General features: G+C 40.0%; 2 protein-coding genes across 10 annotated transcripts in view; one reads left to right on the top strand and one right to left on the bottom strand.

Annotated features, from left to right (window-relative positions):
- The window catches only part of fam114a1 (family with sequence similarity 114 member A1), a 49,979-nt gene extending 41,205 nt beyond the window's left edge, over window positions 1-8,774 (bottom strand). The window contains exon 1 of one of the 2 annotated variants that reach the window (XM_072567665.1): window positions 8,673-8,774. The gene's annotated coding sequence lies outside the window, so the exon portion shown is untranslated. Of the gene's footprint in view, window positions 1-7,989; window positions 8,053-8,672 lie in introns of those variants that run through there. The other variant, XM_072567675.1, reaches the window with a different exon arrangement.
- Window positions 8,775-8,803: 29 nt separating this feature from the next.
- Window positions 8,804-26,333, top strand: tlr1 (toll-like receptor 1). 8 transcript variants are annotated; one of them, XM_072567629.1, is made up of 6 exons: window positions 8,804-9,164; window positions 13,627-13,659; window positions 15,695-15,751; window positions 17,208-17,239; window positions 17,404-17,586; window positions 18,584-26,333. In XM_072567629.1, the coding sequence occupies exon 6, from the start codon at window positions 18,670-18,672 to the stop codon at window positions 21,109-21,111; it is 2,442 nt and encodes an 813-aa protein (XP_072423730.1). In that variant the 5' UTR covers window positions 8,804-9,164; window positions 13,627-13,659; window positions 15,695-15,751; window positions 17,208-17,239; window positions 17,404-17,586; window positions 18,584-18,669; the 3' UTR covers window positions 21,112-26,333. The 8 variants fall into 8 exon arrangements, with proteins under 8 accessions (XP_072423730.1, XP_072423722.1, XP_072423739.1 ...); XM_072567621.1 differs by lacking the exon at window positions 17,208-17,239 and having other exon boundaries at window positions 17,408-17,586; XM_072567638.1 differs by lacking the exon at window positions 17,208-17,239 and having other exon boundaries at window positions 17,404-17,576.
- The last annotated feature ends 658 nt before the right edge of the window (window positions 26,334-26,991 follow it).

The raw sequence follows: 26,991 nt of genomic DNA, 5'->3' as shown, positions 1-26,991 counted from the left end.
AGATTCCCTCCAACAACTTGCCCACCTCCGACGTCGGGCTCACTGGTCTATAGTTCCCTGGCTTGTCCTTACCACCTTTCTTAAACAGTGGCACCACATTAGCCAACCTCCAGTCTTGCGGCACCTCACCAGAGTCTATCGATGATAGAAATATCTCAGCAAGAGGCCCAGCAATCACTTCTCTAGCTTCCCACAGTGGTCTAGGGTACACCTAATCAGGACCTGGGGATTTATCCACTTTTATGTGTTTCAAGACATCCAACACTTCCTCCTCTGTAATCTGGACATTTTTCAAGACGTCACCATCTAGTTCCCTACATTTTCTCTTTTCCATATCCTTTTCCACAGTAAATACTGATGGAAAATACTCGTTTAGTACCTGCCCCATTTTCTGCGGCTCCACACAAAGGCCGCCTTGCTGATCTTGGAGGGGCCCTATTCTCTCCCTAGTTATCCTTTTGTCTTTCATCTATTTGTAAAAACCATTTAGATTCTCCTTAACTGTATTTGCCAAAGCAACCTCATGTCCCCCTTTTGCGCTCCTAATTTCTCTATTAAGTATACTCCTACTGCCTTTATACTGTTTAATGATTCACTCAATCTCTCCTGTCTAAACCTGGCATATGCTTCCTTCTTCTTCTTAACCAAACTCTCAATTTCTTTAGTCATCGAGCATTCCCTATACCTACCAGCCTTTCCTTTCACCCTAACAGGAATATACTTTTTCTGAACTCTCATTATCTCATTTCTGATGGCTTCCCATTTTCCAGCCGCCCCTTTGCCTGCGAATGTCTGCACCCAATCAGCTTTTGAAAGTTCTTGCCTAATACCGTCAAAATTGGCCTTCCTCTAAATTTAGAACTTCAACTTTTAGATCTGGTCAATCCTTTTCCATCACTATTTTAAAACTAATAGAATTATGATCGCTGGCCCCAAAGTGCTCCCCCACTAACACCTCAGGCACCTGCCCTGCCTTATTTCCCAAGAGTAGGTCAGGTTTTGCACCTTCTCTAGTAGGTACATCCACATACTGAACCAGAAAATTTTCTTGTACATGCTTAGCAAATTCCTCTCCATCTAAACCCTTAACACTATGGCAGTCACAGTCTATGTTTGGAAAGTTAAAATCCCCTACCATAACCACCCTTCTATTCTTACAGGTAACTGAAATCTCCTTCCAAATTTGTTTCTCAATTTCCCTCTGACTATTAGGAGGTCTATAATACAATCCCAATAAGGTGATCACCCCTTTCTTATTGCTCAGTTCCACCCAAATAACTTCCCTGGATGTATTTCCAGGATTATCCTCCCTCAGTACAGCTGTAATGCTATCCCCTATCAAAAAGTCACTCCCCCTCCTCTCTTGCCTCCCTTTCTCTCCATCCTGTAGCATTTGTATCCTAAACATCAAGCTGCCAATCCTTCCAGCCCTGAGCCATGTTTCTGTAATTGAAACTGCACTGGGCCGACCAACAGCAAAGATGCTGTGCTACAGAACCATCACTCACCGCTGGACCTACAATCGCTGCCATCGCAAGCTCCCTAAACGCTTACTCAGTACACACTCCTGTTATTCTGTCAGTGGCAGAGGAAGTGAATGCTTAAGATGATGAATGTTGCTGCTATGCCCTGGATGATGGTCAAACTGCTTGAATACCGTTTGAACTGCAGACATCCAATCAAGTGGAGAATACTCCACCACATACCTGATTTGTGCATTGTGGATGGTAGACAGCCTTTGGAAATATAGGAGATGAACTATTCACAACAGAATTCTCAGCCTCTGACCAGCTCTCACAGTTATAGTATTTGTATGTCTGGCTCAGTTAAGTTTCTAGTCGATGGCAACCTTCAGGATATTTATAATCTAAACCTGAAAGTTAGCCAGGTTTTAAAGCGTTTAGGCACAAACTCTTTCAACACACATTTGAGGAAATGAGAATGGTGATGAACTTTGTGCAATCACCAATGAATATCCCACTTCTGACCTCACGACGGACATTAATGAAGCAGCTGAAGCTGGTTGGATCCAGGACACTACCCTAAAGAACTCCTAAACAACGTCCTACAGCTGAGATGACACACCTGCAACAACTACACTTGCATCTATCCATGACGGGATTGGCAGGAGTGACTATGACACAGTCCTTGTGAAGACACGTCCCACCTTAACAGTGAGAATGCACCCTATTGTATTTTGTGGTACACCATTGTACTAAATAAGCCAGATCCAGAACAGATCTAGCAGCTCATAACAAGACATTTACCAGGTACTATGGACCATCAGCAGAAGCAGAATTGTATTCCATCATAATCTATAATTTCTTGTTGGACAACAAATACAGCATTGACAAGCATGCCAACGTGCCATAAAAACAAACAAAACTGCACTCCTCCAATTCTGATCTTGAGTATGATTTGAATTAATAGTGTTGGGATTATGCCTTCAGTTGCCTAGGTGGTAAACACTGAAATTTTCTCTTGAAACCTCGAGTTTTCACTTTGTTCCTTTAAGATGCTCATTAGTAACTTTCTGGTATCTCCTTCTTTAGCTTACTGTCAAATTTTGTTTGATAATGTTTCCGAGAAGGACCTTGGTTGGGGGGGGGGGGGAAGAGGCGTTATATAAGACCATAAGACATAGTGGTGGAAGTAAGGCCATTTGGTCCAATGAGCTCACTCTGCCATTTAATCATTGCTGGTGGGCATTTCAACTCCACTTACCGAGCACCTGTAGCCCTTAATTCCAAGAGTTTATCAATCTTTGTCTTGAAGACATTTAACGTCCCGGCCTCCACTGTGCTCCTTGGCAATGAATTCCACAGGCACACCACTTTCTGGCTGAAGAAATGACTCCTCATTTCCATTCTAAGTTGACCCCCTCTAATTCTAAAGCTGTGCCCATGGGTCCTATTTTCTCCACGTAATGGAAACAACTTCCCAGCGGCCACCCTTCTAAGCCATGTATTATATTGTAAGTTTCTATTAGATCTTCCCTCAACCTTCTAAACTCTAATGAATACAATCCCAGGATTCTCAGCCATTCATCGTATGTTAGGCATATCATTCAGGGATCATCTGTGCGACTCTCCACTGGACATGCTCCAGCGCCAGTATGTCTTTCCTGAGGTGTGGGGCCCAAACTGGGCACAGTATTCTAAAGGGGCCTAACCAACGCTTTATAAAGTCTCAGAAGCACATCACTGCTTTTATATTACAACCCTCTTGAGATAAATGACAACATTACATTCGCTTTCTTAATTACAGACTGAACTTGCAAGTTAACCTTTAGAGAATCCGGGACCAGCACTCCCAGATCCCTTTGTACTTCGGCTTTATGAATTTTCTCACCATTTAGAAAATAGTCCATGCCTGTATTCTTTTTTCCAAAGTGCAAGATCTTGCATTTGCTCACATTGAATTGCATCAGCCATTTCTTGGACCACTCTCCTAAACTGTCTAAATCTTCCTGCAGCCTCCCCACCACCTCAGAACAACCTGTGACCCCCACCTAACTTCGTATCATCGGGAAACTTTGCCAAAATGCCCCAGTCCCTTCATCCAGGTCATTAATATATAAAGTGAACAGCTGAACACACTGAATCCTTCAGGACACCACTTGTCACTGGCTGCCATTCCGAAAAAGAACCTTTATCCCAACTCTCTGCCTTCTGTCAGACAGCCAATCCTCAATCTATGCCAGTCGCTCACCTCGAACACCATGGGCCCTCACCTTACTCAGCAGCCTCCTGTGTGGCACCTTATCAAGGATCTTTTGTGAGTCTAGGTAGATAACATCCACTGGGTTTCCCCAGTCTAACCTACTTGTTACCTCTTCAAAGAATTCTAACAGGTTTGTCAGGCACAACCTCCCCTTACTAAATCCATGCTGACTTGCTCTAAGCTGACCCTGCACTTCCAAGAATTTAGAAATCTCATCGTTAATTATGGATTCTAGAACTTTACCAACAACCAAGGTTAGGCTAATTGGCCTATAATTTTCCACCTTTTGTCTTGATCCTTTCTTGAACAAGGGGGTTACAACAGCAATTTTCCAATCATCTGGGACTTTCCCTGACTCCAGTGACTTTTGAAAGATCACAACCAACGCCTCCGCTATTTCCTCAGCCACCACCCTCAGAACTCTAGGATGTAATCCATCGGGGCCAGGAGATTTATCAATTTTTAGATTTTTTAGCTTTTCTAGCACTCTCTCTTTTGTAATGGCTACCATATTCAACTCTGCCCCTGACTCTCCCTAATTGTTGGGATATTACTCATGTCTTCCACTGTGAAAACCGACACAAAGTACTTATTAAGTTCTTTAGCTATTCCTTATCTCCCATCACTAGCCTTCCAGCATCAATTTGGAGCATCCCAATCTCTGCTTTTGCCTCTGGTTTGTTTCTTATGCATTGAAAGAAACTTTTACTATCAATTCTAATATTACTGGCTAGCTTACCTTCATATTTGATTCTCTCCTTCCTTATTTCTCTTTTTGTTATCCTCTGATCCCAATCTTCTGATTTCTCAGTGTTCTTGGCCACTTTATAGGCTCTTTTTTTACTTTTATACATTTCCCGACTTCCTTTGTCAGCCATGGCTGTCTATTCCACCCCCGTCCCCCGGATAATCTTTCTTATCTTTGGAATGAACTGCTGTACTGTGTCCTCAATTACACCTAGAAACTCCTGCCATTGTTGCTCTACTGACTTCCCTGTTAGGCTCTGCTTCCAGTCGATTTTCGTCAGTTCCTCTCTCAAGCCGCTGTAATTACCTTTATTTAACTGTTAACACCATTACATCTGATTTTGCCTTCTTTCTTATTAACTCATGTTACGATCATATTATATTAATCATATTATAATCACTGCCTCCTAAGTGTTCCCTTCGTTTAAGATCTTTTATAAAGTCTAGCTCATTACAGAGCACTAAGTCCAGAAGAGCCTGCTCCCTTGTGAATTCCATCAAAAGCTGTTCCAAAAAGCCATCCTGTAAGCATTCCATGAATTCCCTTTCTTTGGATCCATTGGCAACATTATTCATCCAGTCCACCTGCATATTGAAATCCCCCATGATCACTGTGATCTTTCCTTTCTGACATGCACTATCTACTTCCCGGTACATCTTGCGCCCCGGAAGGTATTTATACAAGTTAACATTTTCAAAAAGATAACTTAAGAGTCAGAGATGTACAACACAAAAACAGATTCTTCGGTCCAACTCGTCCATGCCAACCAGATGTCCTAAATTAATCTCGTTCCATTTGCCATCATTTGGCCCATATCCTTCTAAACCCTTCCTATTTATATACCCATCCAGATAATTTTTAAATGTTATAATTGTACTAGCCTTCACCACCTCCTCTGGTAGCTCATTTATACACACACAACCCTTTGCAGAAAACATTGCCCCTCAGCTCCCTTTTAAATCTTTCCCTTCTCACCTTAAACCCACGCCCTCTAGTTTTGGACTCCCCTACCCTGGATAAAGATCTTGAGTATTCACCCTATATATGCCCCTCATGATTTCATAGATTTCTATAAACTCACCCCACAACATCTGATGCTCCAAGGAAAACAGCCCAAGTCTATTCAACCTCTCCCTATAGTTCAAACCTCCAACCCTGGCAACATCCTTGTAAATCTTTTCTAAACCATTTCAGGTTTCACAACATCCTTCCTATAGAACTGAACACAATATTCCAAAAGCAGCCTAACCAATGTCCTGTACAGCCACAATATGATTTCCCAACTCCTATACTGAATGCATTGACAAATAAAGGCAAGTGTGCCAAATGCCTTCTTCATATCCCCTGTCCGCCCGTGACTCCGTTTTCAAGGAACTATGATTTGTACACGAAGGTCTCTTTGTTCGACAACGCTCGCCAGGATCTTACCATTAAGTGTAAAGTCCTGCTCTGATTTGCCTTTCTAAAATGCAGTACCTTACATATATATAAACCAAACTCCATCTGCCACTCCACGGCCCATTTGCTCATCTGTTCAAGATCCTGTTGTACTCTGATGTAACCTTCTTTGCTGTCCACTATGCCACTAATTTTGATGTCATCTGCAAACTTACTAACCATAGGTCTTGTATTCACATTCAAATCATTTATATAAATGACAAAAAGCAGTGGACTCAGCACCGATCACAGGCTGGCCACAAATTTCCAGTCTAAAAAGCAACCCTCCACCACCACCCTCTGTCCACTACATTCTAGTCAATCTTGTATCCAAATGGCTAGATCTTTCTGTTATCTAACCTTGCTAACCAGTCTACCATGAGGAACCTTGTCGAATGCCTTACTGAAGTCCACGTAGACAACATATACTATTCTGCCCTCATTAAACCTCCATTACTGCTTCAAAAAAGTCAATTAAGTTAGTGAGACACAATTTCCAAATATATGTAAATGCTGGCCCTCAGAATCTTCTCCAACAACTTACTCACCACTGACATGAAGCTCACTGGTCTATCGTTCCCTGATTTTTTCTTACCACTTTTCTTAAACGATGGCACTACATTAGTCAACTTCCAGTCTTTTGGCATCTTATCATTGTCTATCGATGATGCATGTTTCTCTGCAAGGGGCCCAGCAATCATTTCCATAGCTTCCCACAAGGTTCTAGAGTAAACCAGATCAGGTCCCAGGATTCATGCACCTTTATTTGTTTTAAGGTGTCCAGCACCTCCTTCTCTGTAATATCGATACATTTCAAGATATCAGTACTTATTTCCCCAAGTTCTTTAGCTTCCATATCCTTCTCTACAGTAAACACTGATGCAAAATACTCATTTAGTATCTCACTCATCTCCTGCAGTTCCATACATAGGTGACCTTGCTGATCTTTAAGGGGTCTGATTCTCTCCCTTGTTTCTTTTTTGTCCTTAAAAGTATTTGTAGGACCCCTTTGGATTCTCCTTAACCCGATCTGCCAAAGCTAGTTCATGACCTCTTTTTGCCCTCCTTGACTTCCCTCAAGTACACTCCTACAGCCTTATATTCTTCTAAGGACTCAATCGATCCCTAGAATGGATGAACATCCAGGACATATTCTATCTCTCAGTGTTTCTCATGTTAGATAGGACATAATAAACAAAGCTACTGGAGATTGGCTATAGTGAGTGTAAGCTGAAAATGTGTTGCTGGAAAAGCGCAGCAGGTCAGGCAGCATCCAAGGAACAGGAGAATCGATGTTTCGGGCATAAGCCCTTCTTCAGGAAGTGAGTGTAATACTTCCAAGAACGAGAAGCCACAAATTTAAAGTTGCAAAGGAAATAAGATGCAACAAAAAAAGCTTTTACAGAGCACATCATGAGGGGCATGGATAGAGTAAGTTGACAAAGTCTTCTTCTGGGGTAGGGGAAGTCCAGAATTCGAGGGCATAGGTTTACAATGAAAGGAGAAAGATTTAAAGGGACCTAAAGGGCAAGTTTTTTCACACAAAAGGTTGTGCATGCATGCAATGAGCTGGCAGTGGCAATGGTGGAGACTGGTACAATTACAACATTTAAAAAGGCATCCGGGTGGGTGTATGGAGGGATATGGACCAAGTGCTGGCAAATGGACTAGATTAAGTTATAATATCTGGTCAGTATGGACGAGTTGGACCAAAAGGTCTGTTTCCATGCTGTACATCTGTGACTCTGTATGTGATGCAGATCTGGAATACATTGCCTGGAACTGTGGTGTGGCAGGTTCAGTCATGTCATTTAAAAGAACAATATCTGATATTTAAATAGAAGTAACATGTAGTGTTAAGGGAAAGGATGAGGTGATGGTAATAAGTCATGATACCTATTCAGAGAACTGGTGCAGATAAAATATGCTGTATGGCCTCAATCTGTGATTTGCAGGGATGAGACATTTCAATTATTAGGATGGACTGGAGACTTTAGAAACAAAAACAGAAGTTGCTGGAAAAAACTCAGCAGGTTTGGGAGCATCTGTGGAGAGAAAGTAAACATTTTAGGTCCACTGACCCTTCTTCAGGTGCTTTCGTTTTTATGTTTGACTTCCAGCTTCCACAGTTGTTTTTTCCTGGAGAAATTGGGATTGTTTTCCTTCAAGATAAGAATACAAGAGGCGATTTGATAGCAGTGTTAAAATGATGACTGTCCTGGATTAAGTAGATGGGGAGAAACTGTTCCCACTCTTGAAATAAAGAATGGCACTAGTGGTGAAGCGTTTCACACAATAAGTAAATGCGAAGTAAGAGAGAAAAAAAAAACTTTTTCGCGTAGGGTCAGGAATGCATTGCATTGAAGTGTGGTGGAGACAGGTTCAAATGATGCATTCAAGAGGGCACGAGATGGTAATTTAAATAGCAATGCTCAGGGTTACGGAGAAAAGGCAGGAGATTGGCAACAAGTTCAGGAGCCCGTGCAGTATAAAGGGCCGAATAACCTCCTTATGGGTTCTGTGATACGTCTAACTGTAACACAAAATCTGTCCACGATCACTCACTCGCTATCACTCAGGTGTGCGATACCCCGGGGGGAGAGAGAAGCTTCCCCCTTACTGCTCCTGCCTTCTCCCCCCATTCCAGTGTGGATTGCTCCAGCCCGGCTCTAATTCCGACAATGACCGCTCGAGAGCTTTACCACCCTCTCCACCCCCGCGTCCGTTGCACTTTAAACCCGGGGGAGGGGGGCTCGAGACTCACCTGTCCACGCGCGCCACTTCACCCAACTCTCTCGCTCGCTGACTCTTAATCCCCGCCCTTCGCGTCGCCGCCACGTCGACAACATATGCATCCATCCTGGATCCGGAACCTTCTACTCGGTGAGGCGAGATCCACCGGAAGGGAACATCCCACCCAATCTCCAGGCCATGGGGGAATCGGTTTGACGTTGCACCCGCGTTGAGCGCAGAATTCCGGTTCTAATTTTGTATGCGAAGTTTCTGCACCGATGCTGTCAGTACCCCTGAGTATTTTAATTCTGAATAAGTCATGGCTTGATCGTGGTTATCTCCTTGCACAGGCAACTTCCTCATTTTCAAATCTGTAACTTTGCAGGGACTAATAAGCCCTCATCATTTACTCTCAACACAAAGACATTGTTTTAAGTGCAGCATTGAAGAAAGATCAATATCCACAATGCCAAGCAGAAGTTTCCACTGATGCATGCAAAACTTATTTAAAATAACACGCAAGGTAAATTTTAGCGCTCGAATATTTTACGGAAAGAGTTGATTGTTAAGTCCACGAATCCCTAAGAGTTGGTGCAGAGGTTCAACAAGTATTTGAAAATGCTAATGGAAGTTAGTCTTTATACCAAGGTTTGGATATGCCGGTGTTGGACTGGGGTGTACAAAATTTAAAAAAATCACTCAACGTCAGATTGTAGTCCAACGGGTTTAATTGCAAGAACTAGCTTTCGTAGCGCCGCTCCTTCTTCAGGTGGTTGTGGAGTATACAATTGTAAGACACAGAATTTATATTCTGGATTAGTGGTGCTGGAAGAGCACAGCAGTTCAGGCGGCAAGGTAAAAACAATGACTGCAGATGCTGAAAACCAAATACTGGATTAGTGGTGCTGGAAGAGCACAGCAGTTCAAGCTCACTGCCTTTATTCCTGATGAAGGGCTTTTGCCTGAAACGTCGATTTCGCTGCTCATTGGATGCTGCCTGAACTGCTGTGCTCTTCCAGCACCACTAATCCAGTTCAGGCAGCATCCAAGTAGCTTCGAAATCGACGTTTCGGGCAAAAACCCTTCATCAGGAATAATTTATAGCAAAGTTTACAGTGTGATGTAACTGAAATTATACATTGAAAAATACCTTGATTGTTTGTTAAGTCTCTCATCTGTTCGAATGACCATGATAGTTTCACTTCTTTCATATGTAAATCACAAAACCTTTTTTATAAGTTACATTCTCAGGTTAACAATTGGTGTCAGCGCAGATAGGATGTTAAGATGTTGAAGGTATTAGCCCCCTGTGTTCCCTGTCTGTGTCATAATGTTTAGACTGATTCTAATCTAAAAAGTGAGTTAACAGAGTCTTACATGGATTCATGCAGTTTTTGAGCAAAGTACAATGTAACTCTGTAAGTACAAATTCACCCCACAAATGTGTACGTGTGCATGTGGGTTTTGTGTGTGTGTCTGGGGTGGGGGGTTGTGTCTGTGAAAGAGTGTGCTGTCTGTTGATTGTTGTACGGTGCCCATTCATCCGTTGCCGTAGCCTCTGCTCGGTCTTGCCAATGTACCATGCCTCAGGGCATCCTTGCCTGCAGCGTATGAGATAGACAATGTTGGCTGAGTCGCACGAGTACCTGCCACGTACATGGTGGGAGGTGTCCTCATGCGTAACGTTGGTATCTATATCCACACTCTGACACGTCTTGCAGCGCCTACCATGACAGGGTTGTATGGAGTTGTCCTGAAAGCCAGGCAGTTTACTACGAACAGTGATTTGTTTGAGGTTTGGCGGTTGTTTAAAGGCAAGCAGTGGAGGTGTGAGGAAGGTCTTGGCGAGGTGCTTATCCTCATTGATAATGTGTTGCAGGCTGCGAAGATCATGCGTAGTTTTTCATCTCCTGGGAAGTACTGGACAACAAAGGATACCCTGTTGGTTACAGCATGTGTATGTCTCCCGAGGAGGTCATTACGGTTCCTTGATGTGGCACGTTGGAACTGGCAGTTGATGAGTTGAGCATCATATCCCGTTCTTATGAAGGCATCCCTGAGTACCTCCAGGTGTCCATCACGTTCCTCCTCATCTGAACAGAATTGGTGTACGTGTCAGGCTTGTCCATAGGGAATGGCTGTTTTAATATGTTTGGGTGGAAGCTGGAGAAGTGTAGCATGTTAGGTTGTCTGTGGGTTTGTGGTAGAGTGTGGTGCGGAGATGTCCATCCTCTTTGGAGATGCACGTGTCCAAGAATGAGACCGATAGTAGAGAGTAGTCCATGGTGAGTTTTGATGGTGGGATGAAACTTGTTGATGTCACTGTATAGTTTTATTAGTGACTCCTCGCCATGGGTCCAGAGGAAGAAAATGTCGTCAGCGTACCTGATGTATAATGTTGGTTGGAGGTCCTGCATAGAGAAGTCTTGTTCGAACCTGTGCATGAAGATGTTGGGATATTGGGGTGCAAATTTGGTCCCCATGGCTGTTCCATGTATCTAGATGAAGAACTGGTTGTCAAAAGTGAAGACGTTGTGACCGAGGATACAGCGGATGAGTTGTAGGACGGTGTTCGGAGATTAGCAGTTGTTGCTGTTGAGTACTGACTTAGACCATTTTATACACACACACACACACACACACACACACACACACACACACACAGTCCTATGCACCCTATCAACAACGTAGACCTCTTTACACTCACGCACACATGTATACAGTCTAAACATTATGGCACAGACAACAGCACATAGGGGGCGAACACCTTCAACATCTTATCTGGGCTGACACCAATTGTTACAGCTAACTTGAGAATGTAACTAGTGCTTCCAATCAAACCTGTTGGTGTTGTGTGATTTTTAACTTTATACCAAGGGGCTGAATACCAAGGGAGAAAGTTCTGTTTTGCTTTCAGAGATATTTAGTCAGACCCCATCTGAAGTACTGCATTTCAGATTTGCCAACGGGAACTCAAAAGCTATGTTGGTCGTGGAAAGAATGTAGCTCAGATATACTAGGATGATGCTGGAATTTAGAGGGATACATTTTTAGGACAGATTACGGACATTTATTTTCAATTCCGTTTGTTTGTTGTGGTTTACTTTGTAACGTTCTTGACCGAAATGACAAGACTCTGGCTAAGTTTGCACACGATACAAAGATAGGTATAGGGACAGATAGCATTGAGGAGGATTTGGACAGGTTAGAAGAGTGGGCAAAGAGGTGGCAGATGGAGTACAAGGTGGGAAAGTGTGAAATCATGCACCTTGGTAGGAAAAATAGAGGCATGGACTATTTTATAAATGGGGAGAAAATTTAGAAGTCTGAATTGCAAAGAAACTGGGAGTTCTCGTTCAGGATTCTCTCAAGGTACACTTGCAGATTGAGTCAGTAGTTAGGAAGGCAAATGCAATGATGGCATTTATTTTGAAAGGACTTGAATATAAAGCAGGTCAGATCACATTTGGAATATTGTGTACAGTTCTAGGCCTCATATTTCAGGAAAAATGTACTTGCCTTGGAGTGTGTTCAGAGGAGGTTCATGAGAATGGTCCCAGGAATGAAAAGCTTAGCATATGAGGTACCTGAAATACCAGAAGTTTACTGCATTTTTGTGATCTCTGCAGTGTCAGAGTAGTCACTTGAGGGTAAGTGAGAAGGCTGTCTGCCAATACAATTTTTTTGAGACAATATTGCATTATTATTTAATTGATCTATGCTGCAAATAAAGTATCAAAAGCAGTAAATTTTGATTAGTTAATACTTTTATTGGTTATGTGGATCTCTTGATCAACAGGAATATTTGATCAAACAGAGCGCTCCTGGTCCCATAGGTGCCGGTTAATAAGAAGTTTGCTGTGACAAGTTCTGACACAGATGGCACATTTTGGGCAGGAAGCCAAGGAATCTGTTATTGTAGTAGATCATATTTGCAAGTGACAATTTGCGGTCCTACTGCTATATACCTGTCTGATTTAGTGGGTTAAAGGTCTTATGGAATCAGGATTGCTACCATTTTTCAGCTTTGTGGTTAATACTGATATACAAAACGGGCATCAACATGGCCACATAATGGCTTCTCCTGTATATTTGAAAATTAAACAGTGCTGTAAGATTGGACAGTGTGCCACACTTCTGTTGATATTCAGCAGTAAATGAAATTCTTGACCATTTTTGATCAAAACATCAGCCACCTGCTTGTTAGCTGTTTGGATGATATATTTTCTAAACCTTTAATGAAATTCAGAAAGAAAATCAAATACACAAATGTGGCTTCTATTTTTGGTTTTGAAGATGGATCTCTGTTAACTTGTCAGTCCTGTCCATGTTGTCATCAGACCTGTTGAGTGGTCTCAGTATTTTTTGTAATATTGTTGGAAGTGTTTCCTGATGAAGAGCTCATGTTTGAAATATCAATTCTTCTGCTCCTCGGATGCTGCCTGACCAGCTGTGCTATTCCAGAACCACACTGTTCGACTCAGTAACTCCAAATTACTGTATTCAATTAAATTTTATCAGCTTAAGTAGAAAATTGGGTCCCCAAGTTATTAGTGCTGACATTCACCGTTTGAATCTTATAAAAATTAACACTCTTTCCAGACGTGCACTGGTCTGTATTCCCTTGTTCATAGCTGTTTCCCCTTCCCTTCACCACATCTGGTTTTGTAGTTACTGAAAGTTTCACTTCTGCTTTTGACCTTCCAGCCAAAGCTTACTGCACTGCGAAACGAGCAAATGTTAACGTTTTTATCAGTGTGTTTCAAGTACTTAGCTATCTTTCTACAACATGCCGCCAAATAATGACCAAAGTATGTAGCAGCAACTAATCCAAATAGTTACAGGACATCAGCTTCAGATCTGTTGAACTGTTATGTGCCTTCTTTTAGCCTGCATATTGCTGTATTCAAAAGAAACTTTTCTTGCCAGCGATACCATTTTGTATATGTAGTAACAGAGGAGCTTTTTTTTTAACTGCTTTGCAGATGTTGTTGCAGAGACTATGTCCATTTGCAGAGGTAAGAATCCACATTTTTAATACATTTTCACTTTAACAATTATTTTCAAATATATCAATTAAATATAATTTTTTGTAAAAAGAAAATTGGCTTTCCAGATTTCAATTGGTGTATGTGATTACCAGTAGAAAGCTTTTTAATGAGCTGGAAGTTGACAATCAATTTATCATAGCCTCTCCTTTATAAATAATTGAAAATTCAATTTTGTTTCAGTTAACATGTTTGCAAAAGTTTAATTGTTTGTGAAAGTGTTATTGGATTGCTGTGGTTCAATAGAAGACACAACACCACCTTTTCAAAGACAATTAGGAGTCAGTAATAAGTGACTGAATTGACAATAACTGCCGTAGCCTGACCGTGATTAAAATATATTTGACAATGGGTGGAGAATAAACAGGTTTCACAAACTCTACTTCGCAGCAAGTACTTCAGGAGACTCAGTTGATCTCAGATACTTCTTTCTTGGACCAAATGCAAATTGTAACAGTCAACTTTCATCCCACTTGCGCATGATTTTGAAAGGTTTAGAATAGAATTAGTATATGCCATGTAGGGAACTTAAGTCTGTCCTCATGACTTCAGAAGATAAATGGCTGGAGAGAGTGAACAGAGTGGCACTGGTTGGAGTGTACTACTTTTGTTGATTCTGGAATCTATTAAAGCCACCTGGTCCCAATTGATTGGAATTTCTCCTAAAACCATTCTAGCCTAGTTTTTAAAACTCAGTATCTGTTATACTTTTGTAATCCCTCTATGAAGTATCTTGGGACCTAAATTTAATGTTGTGCAGGAAGGTGGTTTTGAATGAACTAAAATCTCTTGGTGTCTGACTTAGCTCAGTAGCACTCTCACTTCACAATTTGGGCAAGCAGTCCTCATTCTACAAGTGCTCAAAAAAACTGATGTCTCAAGTACAAATTGTGATGAGATCTTTTACCCTTAGAGTATTTCAATTAGATGAAATTAGATGATGATGATCTGTTTATCAGTGTCCCAACTTATCGGTATTTAATGCTCTAATTTCAAACGTCTCTTTGCCTGAACATCAAAACCAGTGACTTCCAAGGCAGCTGCTTGTGTCAATGATGATGCAAAACTAAGGCAGAAAAGAGCACACAATATTTGTTTTGGTACCCTACTGCATGCTGTTTGTTCCTCCATACACTCTGCTCCCTTTGTTGCTTCCTCCTGCTAGTATACCTCTCACTTCCCCTCATTAGTTCCTGTTGCTAACTCCTTTTGTTACTCCTGTGATTAATGTACCCCCACCTGACTTTTACTCACTTATTGGACCCTATTACTCCCCTGCAATTACCCATCTCACTAATTACCACTCACTCACTCACTCCTTCCTTGCTTTGTTGTTACTTCTTTTACTATGTCACCTCCTGTAACTGTGTGATACAAATGAAAATGTGTTAATGTATCATTCAATATGGCATTATATCAATAAACTCAATTAATAGAGTAATATACACATAAATATTACCATCTTGCAAAATAGTGTTTTGGTCTCTGATTGATTTTAATAAAGTTTCTGCACCAAGCGTATCTAACAAGAAAGAGGAAGTTACTTACATTTTTAACACAATTCCAGCTTACTTATAATTTTCTGAATACCTGTGTCAGGTTGCTAAAAAGCTAAATACATTTTTCAGTTAAGCATTTATCTAATGTACTGGATATTTGACAGGTTTCAAATAAAGGAATATTTTTGAAAGTAAATATTTTATAATTGTTTCAAATTTTATTTATCAATTTGATATGGTGAAGCTTGAAATTTCTGCTTTACAGATAGAAACTTATTTTGGCACGTTTATTCTGAAAAAGCTTCAGAGAGAAAAGTTAATTTTGTAGATTAGAACTGTATTTAGATCTGATAAACTGAAAAAAAACTTCAAAGGAGACAGTCCGGAAATATTGTTTTGTATAAAATTTCTGTATTTGTATTGTGGTTTTCAAATAGTCTTTTGGCAGTACAGAACCCAAGCATTGCTAGAAAAAATGCCAAAGTTTTTCATTTTGCACTCCTCAGGACCATTTGCAAGAATACCAATTTAAAAGGAAAACCAGCATCTATACTGCATGAGAGGTGAGTGCTGACTGTTTGGCAAATAACGTTGACATAGTGAATACACCAACTAACAGTGCCGTAGAATCCCGACAGTGTGGAAACAGGTCCTTTGGCCCAACAAGCCCACACCGATCCTCTGAGCAGTAACCCACCCAGACCCATTCCCCTACATTTACCCCTGACTAATGTACATAACCTACATATCCTTGAACACTATGGGCAATTTAGCCTGGCCAATTCACCTAACCTGCACATCTTTGGACTGTGGGAGGAAACCGGAGAACCTGGAGGAAACCAATGCAGGCACGAGGAGAATGTGCAAACTCCATACAGACCGTCATCCAAGGCCAGAATCAAACTCTGGTCCCTGGCGCTGTGAGGCAGCAGTGCTAACCACTGAGCCACCGTGCCGATTGGCAGTTACCTGCCAGGCTTTGTTTAAATTATGAACTAGCCAAATTGACTCTAATTGGTCAAGACATTGGCCTGAGAAATGGCCAATGAATGGCTGTGAATCATTTTGTTGAGTTGAAATAGGCACTGTACATGCACATATTTTCTCTATCTACAAACGACAGGGGCCTTGTGAAATTATATGTAAAGCTTTCAGAATGTACACATTCATCACCGTGCATGCTTGACAGATAATCATAAATGGGCTGTCAGAGTAATTCTTTGCACACTCAGGATTATCCAGCAAATTGAGTCCAATTTCAGAATCATAGCTAATGTTAGACATTGTTGAGAATGTTATAAGTGAACACTAGTTGAATATGGTCAGTACTTTTCTGGTTGTGAGCTGTTTGATGAATCCTTCAGTCTTTGGAATGTATGATCTGGATCGCACTGCACTGAAATTGATATATCCCATTACTCCTTTGTGTGATTGACACATTGTCTTTTTGGCTTGATGACAGCATCCTATTAGTGGTGAATGCCACTACGCCACAAATTTGACGCTCCCTGCAGATTAAATTGAAGATGAATGGATCATTAAATCCAGTGGGCAATTTCCCCTGACCCCACTGCAATTATTATTTGATACAGAATACATCCAACTCCACAACACTTATGGATCTTGATAAGACCTCCATCCCCACTCCTCCAGCCCAAAGTATTCAGCATTATCCCAATCCATTATCTTAACCGTTCACTCTTTTCACAACCAGGGCACGTGGAAGCAATGTGCAGCATTAGCAACGTAAACCTCTGTTGAAATTATTTGTCCAGACCTGTGATTTTTTTTCATCAAGAAAGACCAAGACAACAGGTGCATTGGAATGCTATCACCCAATAGTTTCTCTCCAAGCCACTTGCCATTCCAACTTGAAGTTAAAGATATTTTTAATCAACTTGTTCTAGTGTGACATACCCACCTCCAGAACAGCTGAGACCTGGATATCTGGCTCAACACTTCATTCTGCTGCTGCATATATATCCTGGAGCTTGCCTTACAACCATTCTTTGTTTGCAGGTATACCTGATGAAGTGCCATGGTACATGAAGGTGACTCAGTGTAATGGAATATGCATTAAGCTTTAACCCGTAATAATGCTTTTAAAATAAATGTATTTTCAATGCATGTGTATACAAACCACAGAGAACTTTACTGTGTTAATGCATCTTTAAAAAAAAGAGTGATTACTAAAAATTGTTTTCTTTCCACCAAGGAAGTCTGGAATTGTTTCATTGCTTGAAGGGATTGTCCAGTTATTGGAAATCTTCTCATTGCATCCCATCCTTTCACAAGCTTCAGAGAAAGATGCAAATGTTCAAGAGAGGAGAGAATGATGACAGATGTTTAAGAAAATATAAACATTGAAAGTACTTTTACCTGTATTGTGTGAGTGAATGTAAGGAGTTTTCTACAAAAAAATATTAGCTATAACAATATCAGTAATTCCTGTTGGACCAACGAGTTTACATATTTAAATTTAAAAAGAGCAAATGGTATTTTAGGCATATTGCTCTAGTCATTTGGTATAGAATGGGGATAGAGATGGCCAAGAGGGAGTTAAGTTCAAATGACACTTGAACAAAATAACTTAGTGTGTTAAGTCTTATTAGTTCCAACAATCTGACACATAAGGAAACTACCATGCTCCTATGAGTAGAGAGATTTTCTGAGTGTGAGCACAGGTACAGTAACCACTGCTGCCAAACATATGTTTGAGAGGAAAGTTGAAAACCTGGAGTCACAAAGTAGCTTGCTCATTCCTAAACCTCATCATTGCTAGGCAATAATTCTAATGTGGTTGGCATATCATTGAAGAGAAAAATGGAAAATTCATTTTACTGGGGCATTGTGATTGAGCTGCGCACTTAACATGTCCTAATGAGATTGATGTAGAATGATACACCAGCTATTAATTACAGTGGATGCAAAGTACTTTGCAACCAGTTTCCTGAGAAAGCTGCTTCCTGCTCAGAGTGCTGGATTAAACTAAATTCCAAGTGACGAAAATTCCTTTGTGTTTTAAGTATGCAGAGAAATTGCACTTCAGTATCTGAGAAGGAATAAAAATGGGATATCAGGTGCAGCCACCTTATTATACTGACTTCATTGAAATAGGTTAATGAAAGCTTTCAAAGTCTTCTCTCTGAAACTAACTTTAATCAGTGATAATAACAATAATGTACACAACAGCTCTCACTGATTTGAAATGTACTGGATATTGACTATTAACTATTGCGTTGAATTGTGTTAGAAATTTACATTTTTGTTAGTATTTCTCAGCTAACATTTTTTTGTCTGATAGTTTGGAACGTGTCACTTAATTGCATGTTTTATTTTCAAATTAACGTTACTTGAAACATAGTGGTTATATTCATGTTTTGTTTATGTTTCAGTCTCCTCATTAAGCAAAGTAGATTCCACAAAAGAGAAATACATCAGTGTTCAACTGCGAGAAAGAAATACAAGGAAGTACCCCACCATGGTCAACATTTTCTCCTTCTTTCTGTGGATTATAATGTTTCAATCCTGCCACAGTCTTTGCTTTCCTGTAGCAAATGATATTGTCATAAACTATTCATCTTCCTCATTGTCCACTGTGCCAAAGAACCTACCAAATCTCTCTCAGATACTGGATTTATCACAGAACAATATTACTAAGATTCAGTTGCAGGATTTTGTCCTCCTCCACCAGTTGAAATATTTGAATTTGTCCTCCAATAAAATTAGCAATTTAGCCCCTGCTCTTTTCAAGTCTAATCAAAAGCTGGAATGTTTAGATCTTTCCAAAAATCAACTCTCAAATATAGAGTGTCACTTCTTGTATAATGCTACCTCTCTTAAATATTTGGATATTTCCGAAAATAATTTTCTTAGTCTGACGCTTGGGAAGGCATTTAGCTTTCTGCAAGATTTGGAATATTTAAGTTTAGGAAGCAGAAAAACAATAAAGTTTCAAAAAGATGACCTAAAAGAAATTTCAGGGAAGCATTTGGAGGAAGTTTCAATCAAAATAAAACTATTGTCGGAGTATGGCCATAGTGCCTTAACGATTTTGAGAACTGCAAAACTCCACATTGTTTTGCCATCTATTAAAAACTTCAATTTTTTAAAAGATATCTTGGATGATGCCTTCAATACATCTTACATTTTAACATTATCAAACATTGAATGCTGCCAAAATTGCAACCAATTGTTGAGTGTTGACTGTTGTGAAGTTTGCAGCAAAAGAAGAAATATCGTAAGCCAATGCTGCAGTGATTGCAGCCGTTATATTGAAAGTTTTAAAGTACTGGGAAACTACTCAAGAGTCCAGAATCTATCTTTACAACATTTAAAGGTGGACTGGGAAACTTCCACGCAGATATTAAAAATTATTTGGAATTCTTCAGTTGAAAATCTCAGCATTTCTAACATGAAGATATGCCAAGTTAGACAACCCTTGTCTTGGTTTCATTTTCAAAAAGAATTGAGGACGTTTACTCTCGGACAAGTAGAGTTCTTGCCATTCTATTTCAATCAAGCAAATATATATGACGTCTTTGAAGACCTTAAAGTTGAGAATCTGGCAATTTATCAATCAGGAATGATTTTCCTGACTTGTCCAAAAGAAGGAAACACATACAAACTCATTGACATTTCTGATAATTCATTTACCAGTGACTTTTTTCTTCAAGATTGCAACACCCTAAAGTCTTTGGAGACTTTTATTTTAAAACAAAATAGATTTGGCCAGTTATTTAAAGTGAGTAACATGACTACATACATGACATCTCTGAAGCACTTGGATGTGAGTCAAAACCAACTTATTTTTGATGAGATTAGAGTTTGCCCTTGGACCAACAGCTTGATAAAGCTGAACCTGTCTTCAAACAGACTTACAGATTCTGTTTTCACATGTTTACCCAGCAATCTAGAAATCCTTGACTTGCAGAAAAATAACATTTATACTGTTCCCAAAGTATTGAAGGACCTGAACAATTTGAAAGAATTATACCTTGGTGCTAATAAGTTAGCTAATCCACCTGACTGCAGCAAATTTAGAAATCTTGAGATTTTGTTTGTCGAGGCGAACTCATTTCATGAACCTTCAAGCATTTTTCTTCAAAGTTGCCAAAGACTGACTGTGTTGAATGCTGCCTCCAATCCATTTACATGTACCTGTAATTTAAGAGACTTTAGCACAATGAATAAAAACACCCAAATAGAGATGATAGGGTGGCCAAAGTCCTATCGCTGTGCCTATCCCGATATCGTTAAAGGAACATTACTGAAGGATTTCCATTTATCCGAAGTGACATGCAGTACAACTCTCTTATTGGCAATTGTATTTGGTACTATGTTTGTATTAGCAATTCTAATTGGGTTAATGTGCCATTTTTTGGACATGCCTTGGTACTTGAGAATGATATGGCAATGGACCCAGATGAAACAAAGAACAATGAAGACTGACTCCTACCAGTTATCTGAAAATTTGGTCTACCATGCTTTTGTGTCCTACAGCCAATATGACTACAGTTGGGTGAAGGAGCAGCTACTATCAAACCTAGAAGAGAGGAATTTACGAATATGTCATCATGAAAGAGACTTTATTCCAGGCAAAGGTATTATTGAAAACATAATTAACTGTATAGAGAAAAGTTACAAATCGATTTTTGTCTTATCGCCTAATTTCATTCAGAGTGAATGGTGTCATTATGAACTTTACTTTGCACAGCACCAAGTGTTAAGTGAACAGACTGAAAACTTGATTCTAATTGTCTTGGAGCCAATCCCTCAGTACCTAATTCCATCAAAATATTATAAACTTAAGTCACTTATGGCAAAGAAGACCTACTTAGAGTGGCCTAATGACAAAAACAAACAGAGACTATTTTGGGCCAATCTGCAAGCAGCCATAGGAATAAGTCTGACTGCTCCATGAGAGGATATTATTTCTGTACACAGTGATTAATTGTATTCTGAGCTGCATCACTTCAATCTTCATAGTATACATATATTCTATCAGTGTGTTCACTTTATAAGATTATAATGTTTTGGATTGTACTAAATTAGAATGTTTATTTTAGAAAAAGCCTTATTCAATAGAACATTGGCTGAAAGCACAAATAAAGTTAGGTAATTGGTAACATGTAAATCTGAGCAAGAGCGGCAGGGTTTAAATAGAATGTGGGAGAAAAGCTGGTTGGGTTAATCAGTACCTTAAGTATCTGGTTGGCATCCTTTCCCCTCTCAGATGATTGGAATGCCACCTCAGAAGTTAGGTGCGGTCAGATGAGATTACCTATTGCACTTCTTTTGATGGCTGAAAAAGATTCGAGAAGGGTAAAGCCTGTTACAAGTGCCACATTATAGTTGCGCTTTGCTGAAGTGTGGGATAATCTCTGCTGTACCTGAAATGGGGTCTTTAAATAATAGTAGGGAACTGACCATGCCTGAGACCTAGCAGATTTCTCACTGACAACAGTAGCAACAACTTGTATTTATATAACATTTTTAATGTAGTAGACACCCCAAATGCTTGATAGGAATATTAGAAAGGAACATTAGATTCTCAACCACATATTAGGACAAATGGGCAAAAAAACAGTCAAAAAGGAGTATCTTAAAGGAAGAAAGTGAGGTAGAGGATAGATAGGTTAGGGAAGTAATTCCACATGTTGGGATTAAGGCATAACCATCGAGTGTAGGGTAATTAACATTGGGACAAAAACTAATAACTGCAGATGCTAGAGATCCGAAACAAATACAAAAATTTCATGAAGTCACCAGACTCAAAATGTTAACTTTGCTTCCTCCCCAAAGATGCTGCCTAATCTGAATAATTTTGCCAGCAATTTCTGTTTTTGTAATTAAAATTGGGGGATCTCAAAGAATTGGATGTGGATGAGAGCAGATATCTCAAAAAGATGTGATGTTGGAGGAGTTTACAGAGATAGGGCACAGCAAGTTTTGAAAATGAGGAAGGAAGCTTTAAAATCAAGTCATTGCACATCGGAGGTTGGAGACAAGTTTTAATTACTTAAATAAGACACAATATATCCCATAGGAAGCAAGTTCATTTATCAGCAAGATGCAGAGGCCCGTGATATTTCATGGAAAGAGGTCATAGAGATATACAGCATGAAAACAGACCCTTCGGTCCAACCCGTCCATGCCGACCAGATATCCCAACACAATCTTGTCCCACCTGCCAGCACACGGCCCATATCCCTCCAAACCTTTCCTATTCATATACCCATCCAAATGCCTCTTAAATGTTGCAATTGTACCAGCCTCCACCACTTCCTCTGGCAGCTCATTCCATACATGTACCACCCGTGAGTGAAAAAGTTGCCCCTTAGGTCTCTCTTACATCTTTCCCCTCTCACCCTAAACCTATGCCCTCTAGTTCTGGACTCCCTAGCCCCAGGGAAAAGACTTTGTTTATTTACCCTATCCATGCCCCTCATAATTTTGTAAACCTCTGTAAGGTCACCCCTCAGCCTCCAACGCTCCAGGGAAAATAGCCCCAGCCTGTTCAGCCTCTCCCTATAGCTCAAATCCTCCAACCCTGGCAACATCTGGTAAATCTTTTCTGAACTCTTTCAAGTTTCACAACATTTTTCCGATAGAAAGGAGACCAGAATTGCATGCTATATTCTAACAGTGGCCGAACCAATGTCCTATACAACCGCAACATGACCTCCCAACTCCTGTACTCAATATTCTGACCAATAAAGGAAAGCATACCAAACGCCTTCTTCACTATCCTATCTACTTGCGACTCCACTTTCAAGGAACTATGAATCTGCACTCCAAGGTCTCTTTGTTCAGCAACACTCCCTAGGACCTTACCATTAAGTGTATAAGTCCTGCTAAGATTTGCTTTCCCAAAATGCAGCACCTCACATTTATCTGAGTTAAACTCCATCTGCCACTTCTCTGCCCATTAGCCCATCTGATCAAGATCCTATTGTAAACTGAGGTAACCCTCTTCTCTGTCCACTACACCTCCAATTTTGGTGTCATCTGCAAACTTACTAACTGTATCTCTTGTGCTCCCATCCAAATCATTTATGTAAATAACAAAAGGTAGAGGGCCCAGCACCGATCCTTGTGGCACTCCACTGGTCACAGGCCTCCAGTCTGATAAACAACCTTCCACCACCACCCTCTGTCTTCTACCTTTGAGCCAGTTCTGTATCCAAATGGCCAGTTCTCCCTGTATTCAGTGAGATCTAACCTTGCAAATCAATCTCCCATGGGAAACCTTGTCGAACGCCTTACTGAAATACATATAGTTCACATCTAACACTCTGCCCTCATCAATCCTCTTTGTTACTTCCTCAAAAAACTCAATCAAGTTTGTGAGACATGACTTCCCATGCACAAAGCCATGTTGACTATCCCTAATCAGTCCTTGTCTTTCCAAATACATGTATATCCTGTCCCTCAGGATTCTTTCTAACAACCTGCACACCATCAACATCAGGCTCATTGGTCTATAGTTCCCTGGCTTGTCCTTACCACCCTTCTTAAACAGTGACACCACGTTAGCCAACCTCCAGTCTTGCGGCACCTCACCTGTGACTATCAATGATACAAATATCTCAGCAAGAGGCCCAGCAATCACTTCTATAGCTTCCCACAGAGTTCTGGGGTACACCTGCTCAGGTCCTGGGGATTTATCCACCTTTGTGTTTCAAGACATCCAGCACTTCCTCCTCTGTAATTTGGACATTTTGCAAGGTGTCACCATCTATTTCTCTACTTTCTATATCTTCCATATCTTTTTTGCACAGTAAATAATACAATCTCAATAAGGTGATCATCCCTTTCTTATTTCTCAGTTCTTACCCAAATAACTCCCCTGGATGTATTTCCAGGAATATCCTCCCTCAGCACAGCTGTAATGCTATCCCTTATCAAAAACGCTTTTCCCCCTCTTCTCTTGCCTCCCTTTCTATCCTTTTTGTAGCATTTGTATTCTGGAACATTAAACTGCCAGTCCTACCCATCCCTGATTGTAATTGCTATGATATCCCAGTCCCATGTTCCTAACCATGCCCTGAGTCATCTGCCTTCCCTGTTAGAACCCATTGTACTCACTACTGCAGACTTTCTGTAGGTCACACTTAAAACAACAGTGCATTTATCTGCTTCTGTGCTGTGACTTCGCCCAAACAGTTCCTTCAAGATCAGTTGTGAATTTCACTGTTTGTTAATTTTCCCAGATGCACTCCGATGTCCAGCGATACACGAATTCAAACAGCAAAGGCAGTGTCAGTTCCTTTCTTTCTCTCTCTCCTGCATTGTCCTCACCATGTGCTTCAGTTGTCTTCTCCCTTTTAAAACTGCTGTTATTTTGATTTTTTTTTTCCAAAACAGTGCAACAGTATATAAAACATTAATTGCTGCTCCTGGAATTCAAGGAAATCACCTCCAACACCTAAAATACCTCAAAAAAAGGAGCAGCTGTTACAGCCAGAAATTTATCCCGTCCTCCATCTTGGATTACCTAGAATCCTTTTTTTGGGAGAACTTGTTGGGCTGAAGGGCCTGTTTCCACACTGTAAATAATCTAATCTAATCTAAAGAAACAGTTTCCTAATATATGAATGATTGAGACCAGAAGCATAATGATCAGGGTTTTAAACTGGAACAAACTGGCATGCACCAAATGCCCGAAGTGCGATGAGATGATTAATTTTTGTTTACAAGAATGAGAAAAGTTTCTAATCAATGCACTGATATATACTATAGAAAAATATTTCTCTTTGGAGAAGCTAACTGAAATAATCAGAATATAGTCAAACACAATTGTACAATCGTAGGTAAAGCAAAAAGAGCTAGAATTCCTTTGAGTTAACCATGAAAGTGGGGTCAGAGGGAAAGGGGGAAAAAGAACTTAACAAGAATTGATCAGGATGCATGTGTGACAGGAAAAACTTTTAAATCCAAGATTTTTTGGCAATAAGATACACATTAACTTTATTTATAATAAATTAAGATTTTGTCACTGTTATGATGTTTAATATTGGCCAAATTAAGCTTAGTTATGATGTACGTACGGCTTAGAGAAGCCCATAAACATCAAAAAGGGAGAGAGAGAGCCTGGTTAGAGGAGAGCTCCACCAAATATGAAGTTTCAAGAATTGAAAGAATGATTAATAAACTGAGAAAACCATTGGGGCAAAACATATATATGATATGTGTTATTCGGATGCAATATTGGCTGATTGTTGATTCAGGCAAAGCTAGAGAATAAAGTGAAGTGTAACGTGAAAAATGACCTAATGTGGGTCCACTCATGTTCAAAAGGAATGAATGTTAGATTATGTTATGAATTAGGCAAATCTAAGGAAATAAAGTGTTGCATCTCCATATTCTGCAGCATATCGACCAGATACCAAATGTGAGGAAAGAGTTTGGACTGCTGGGCAAACATTCTGCCAAGTATGTTCACATACTATGTGTCCACTGCATCTCTTCCCCCCCCCCCCCCCACTGTTGTGCAATATTGTGAAAATAGTAAGGTTATCAGCTTGTGGAACCATGTCTTGAGTCTCTTCCTTTGACCAATAAGTCCTGACATGGGACTTGAAACCAGAGCTAGGGGACCTCCTGGTGAAACAGTGGAAAGATGCACTTTGTCCCTATGTGTAAATAAATAAGACAGTTTTGAACCTAAAAGTCACAATTCTGCAATTTCAAGGCAATAGTTACACCCAGGTCAAGAGAATTTAGTATCTAGATAAGGACTACAATTTCTAAGGTGTCTAGATAAGTCAACATGTACGGTAACTTAATATTGGTTTTGAAAGACAGCTATGATATCAGTACTTGAAGGCCATATTGAAACCTATACGCAGACAAATGTTGGCCTTTGCATTCCTGAGTATAAAGACCAAGTTTGTGAGACAGAGGTAAGATATTGAGATGATTAAGGTGCAATATAAAACAGTTCATCTTGAGTTGTCAACTCTCAAAATAGTCAAAAGTCAGCATCAGTGTGGGCACCTTATCTGAAACCAAGGAACCAGGTTGGATCATTGTTTGTCATTTTCTTGCTTACTGCTTAGTGTAATTTGAAAGGTCATGTTCAAAAACATTGTTGAGCCATTATTTGTTAAAACCTATTGTTAAATAAACTGCTTTGTCTGAGTTTTGCCTGTGTTGTTGTTCAAGGATCAACAAGCTTTTGTTAAGGCAATACTATGGAAATCCACTTTCATAACCCATTACTTTCTATGAGAAGTAAAATATGTGAAATTAATGATTTAAGCGGGAATGATGTTCAGATAAAGTGTAACATCATTATTAAATCGGAAACTGCACTTAAATCATGTGAGAATTATTTCAGAGGATTCAACTGATGGTTAAAGATTGGATAATAGATGAGAAGTTAACCTTTACCTCAACTTCTGCATCAAGCATTCCAAAGCAATAAAATTCAGAAAGCTGAAGTCCAATTTTGATCATCAAAGTCAATGCAGAAACTGCAATCGAACATAATCCATGCCATCAGTTTAACCACTGGGAATCAGGGGCATACTCATCACTGGTCTTCACAGGATCATGGTTAGATACTTTGTATTGGGTTGGTTGGTATATCTTTGACTCCAAAGAAAATTGTCTAAACTGTACAATCACATCCTCAGAACCACATGAGATTGGTTGCAATCTATCTGGTGTCTCAGATCAAGCTCAATTATAAATGCATTTTCCCCTTCACATCATCCATGAGTGGAACAGGAGCAGCAATTATAGATCATGAAAGTATTGTCCTCAAACAGAAAAAGGTAAAATTAAAGAATAAATC

Source organism: Chiloscyllium punctatum, chromosome 1 (assembly GCF_047496795.1).
Source record: "Chiloscyllium punctatum isolate Juve2018m chromosome 1, sChiPun1.3, whole genome shotgun sequence".
NCBI classification, from domain to species: Eukaryota; Metazoa; Chordata; class Chondrichthyes; order Orectolobiformes; family Hemiscylliidae; genus Chiloscyllium; species Chiloscyllium punctatum.
This window is presented reverse-complemented; position numbering and strand designations above follow the sequence as displayed.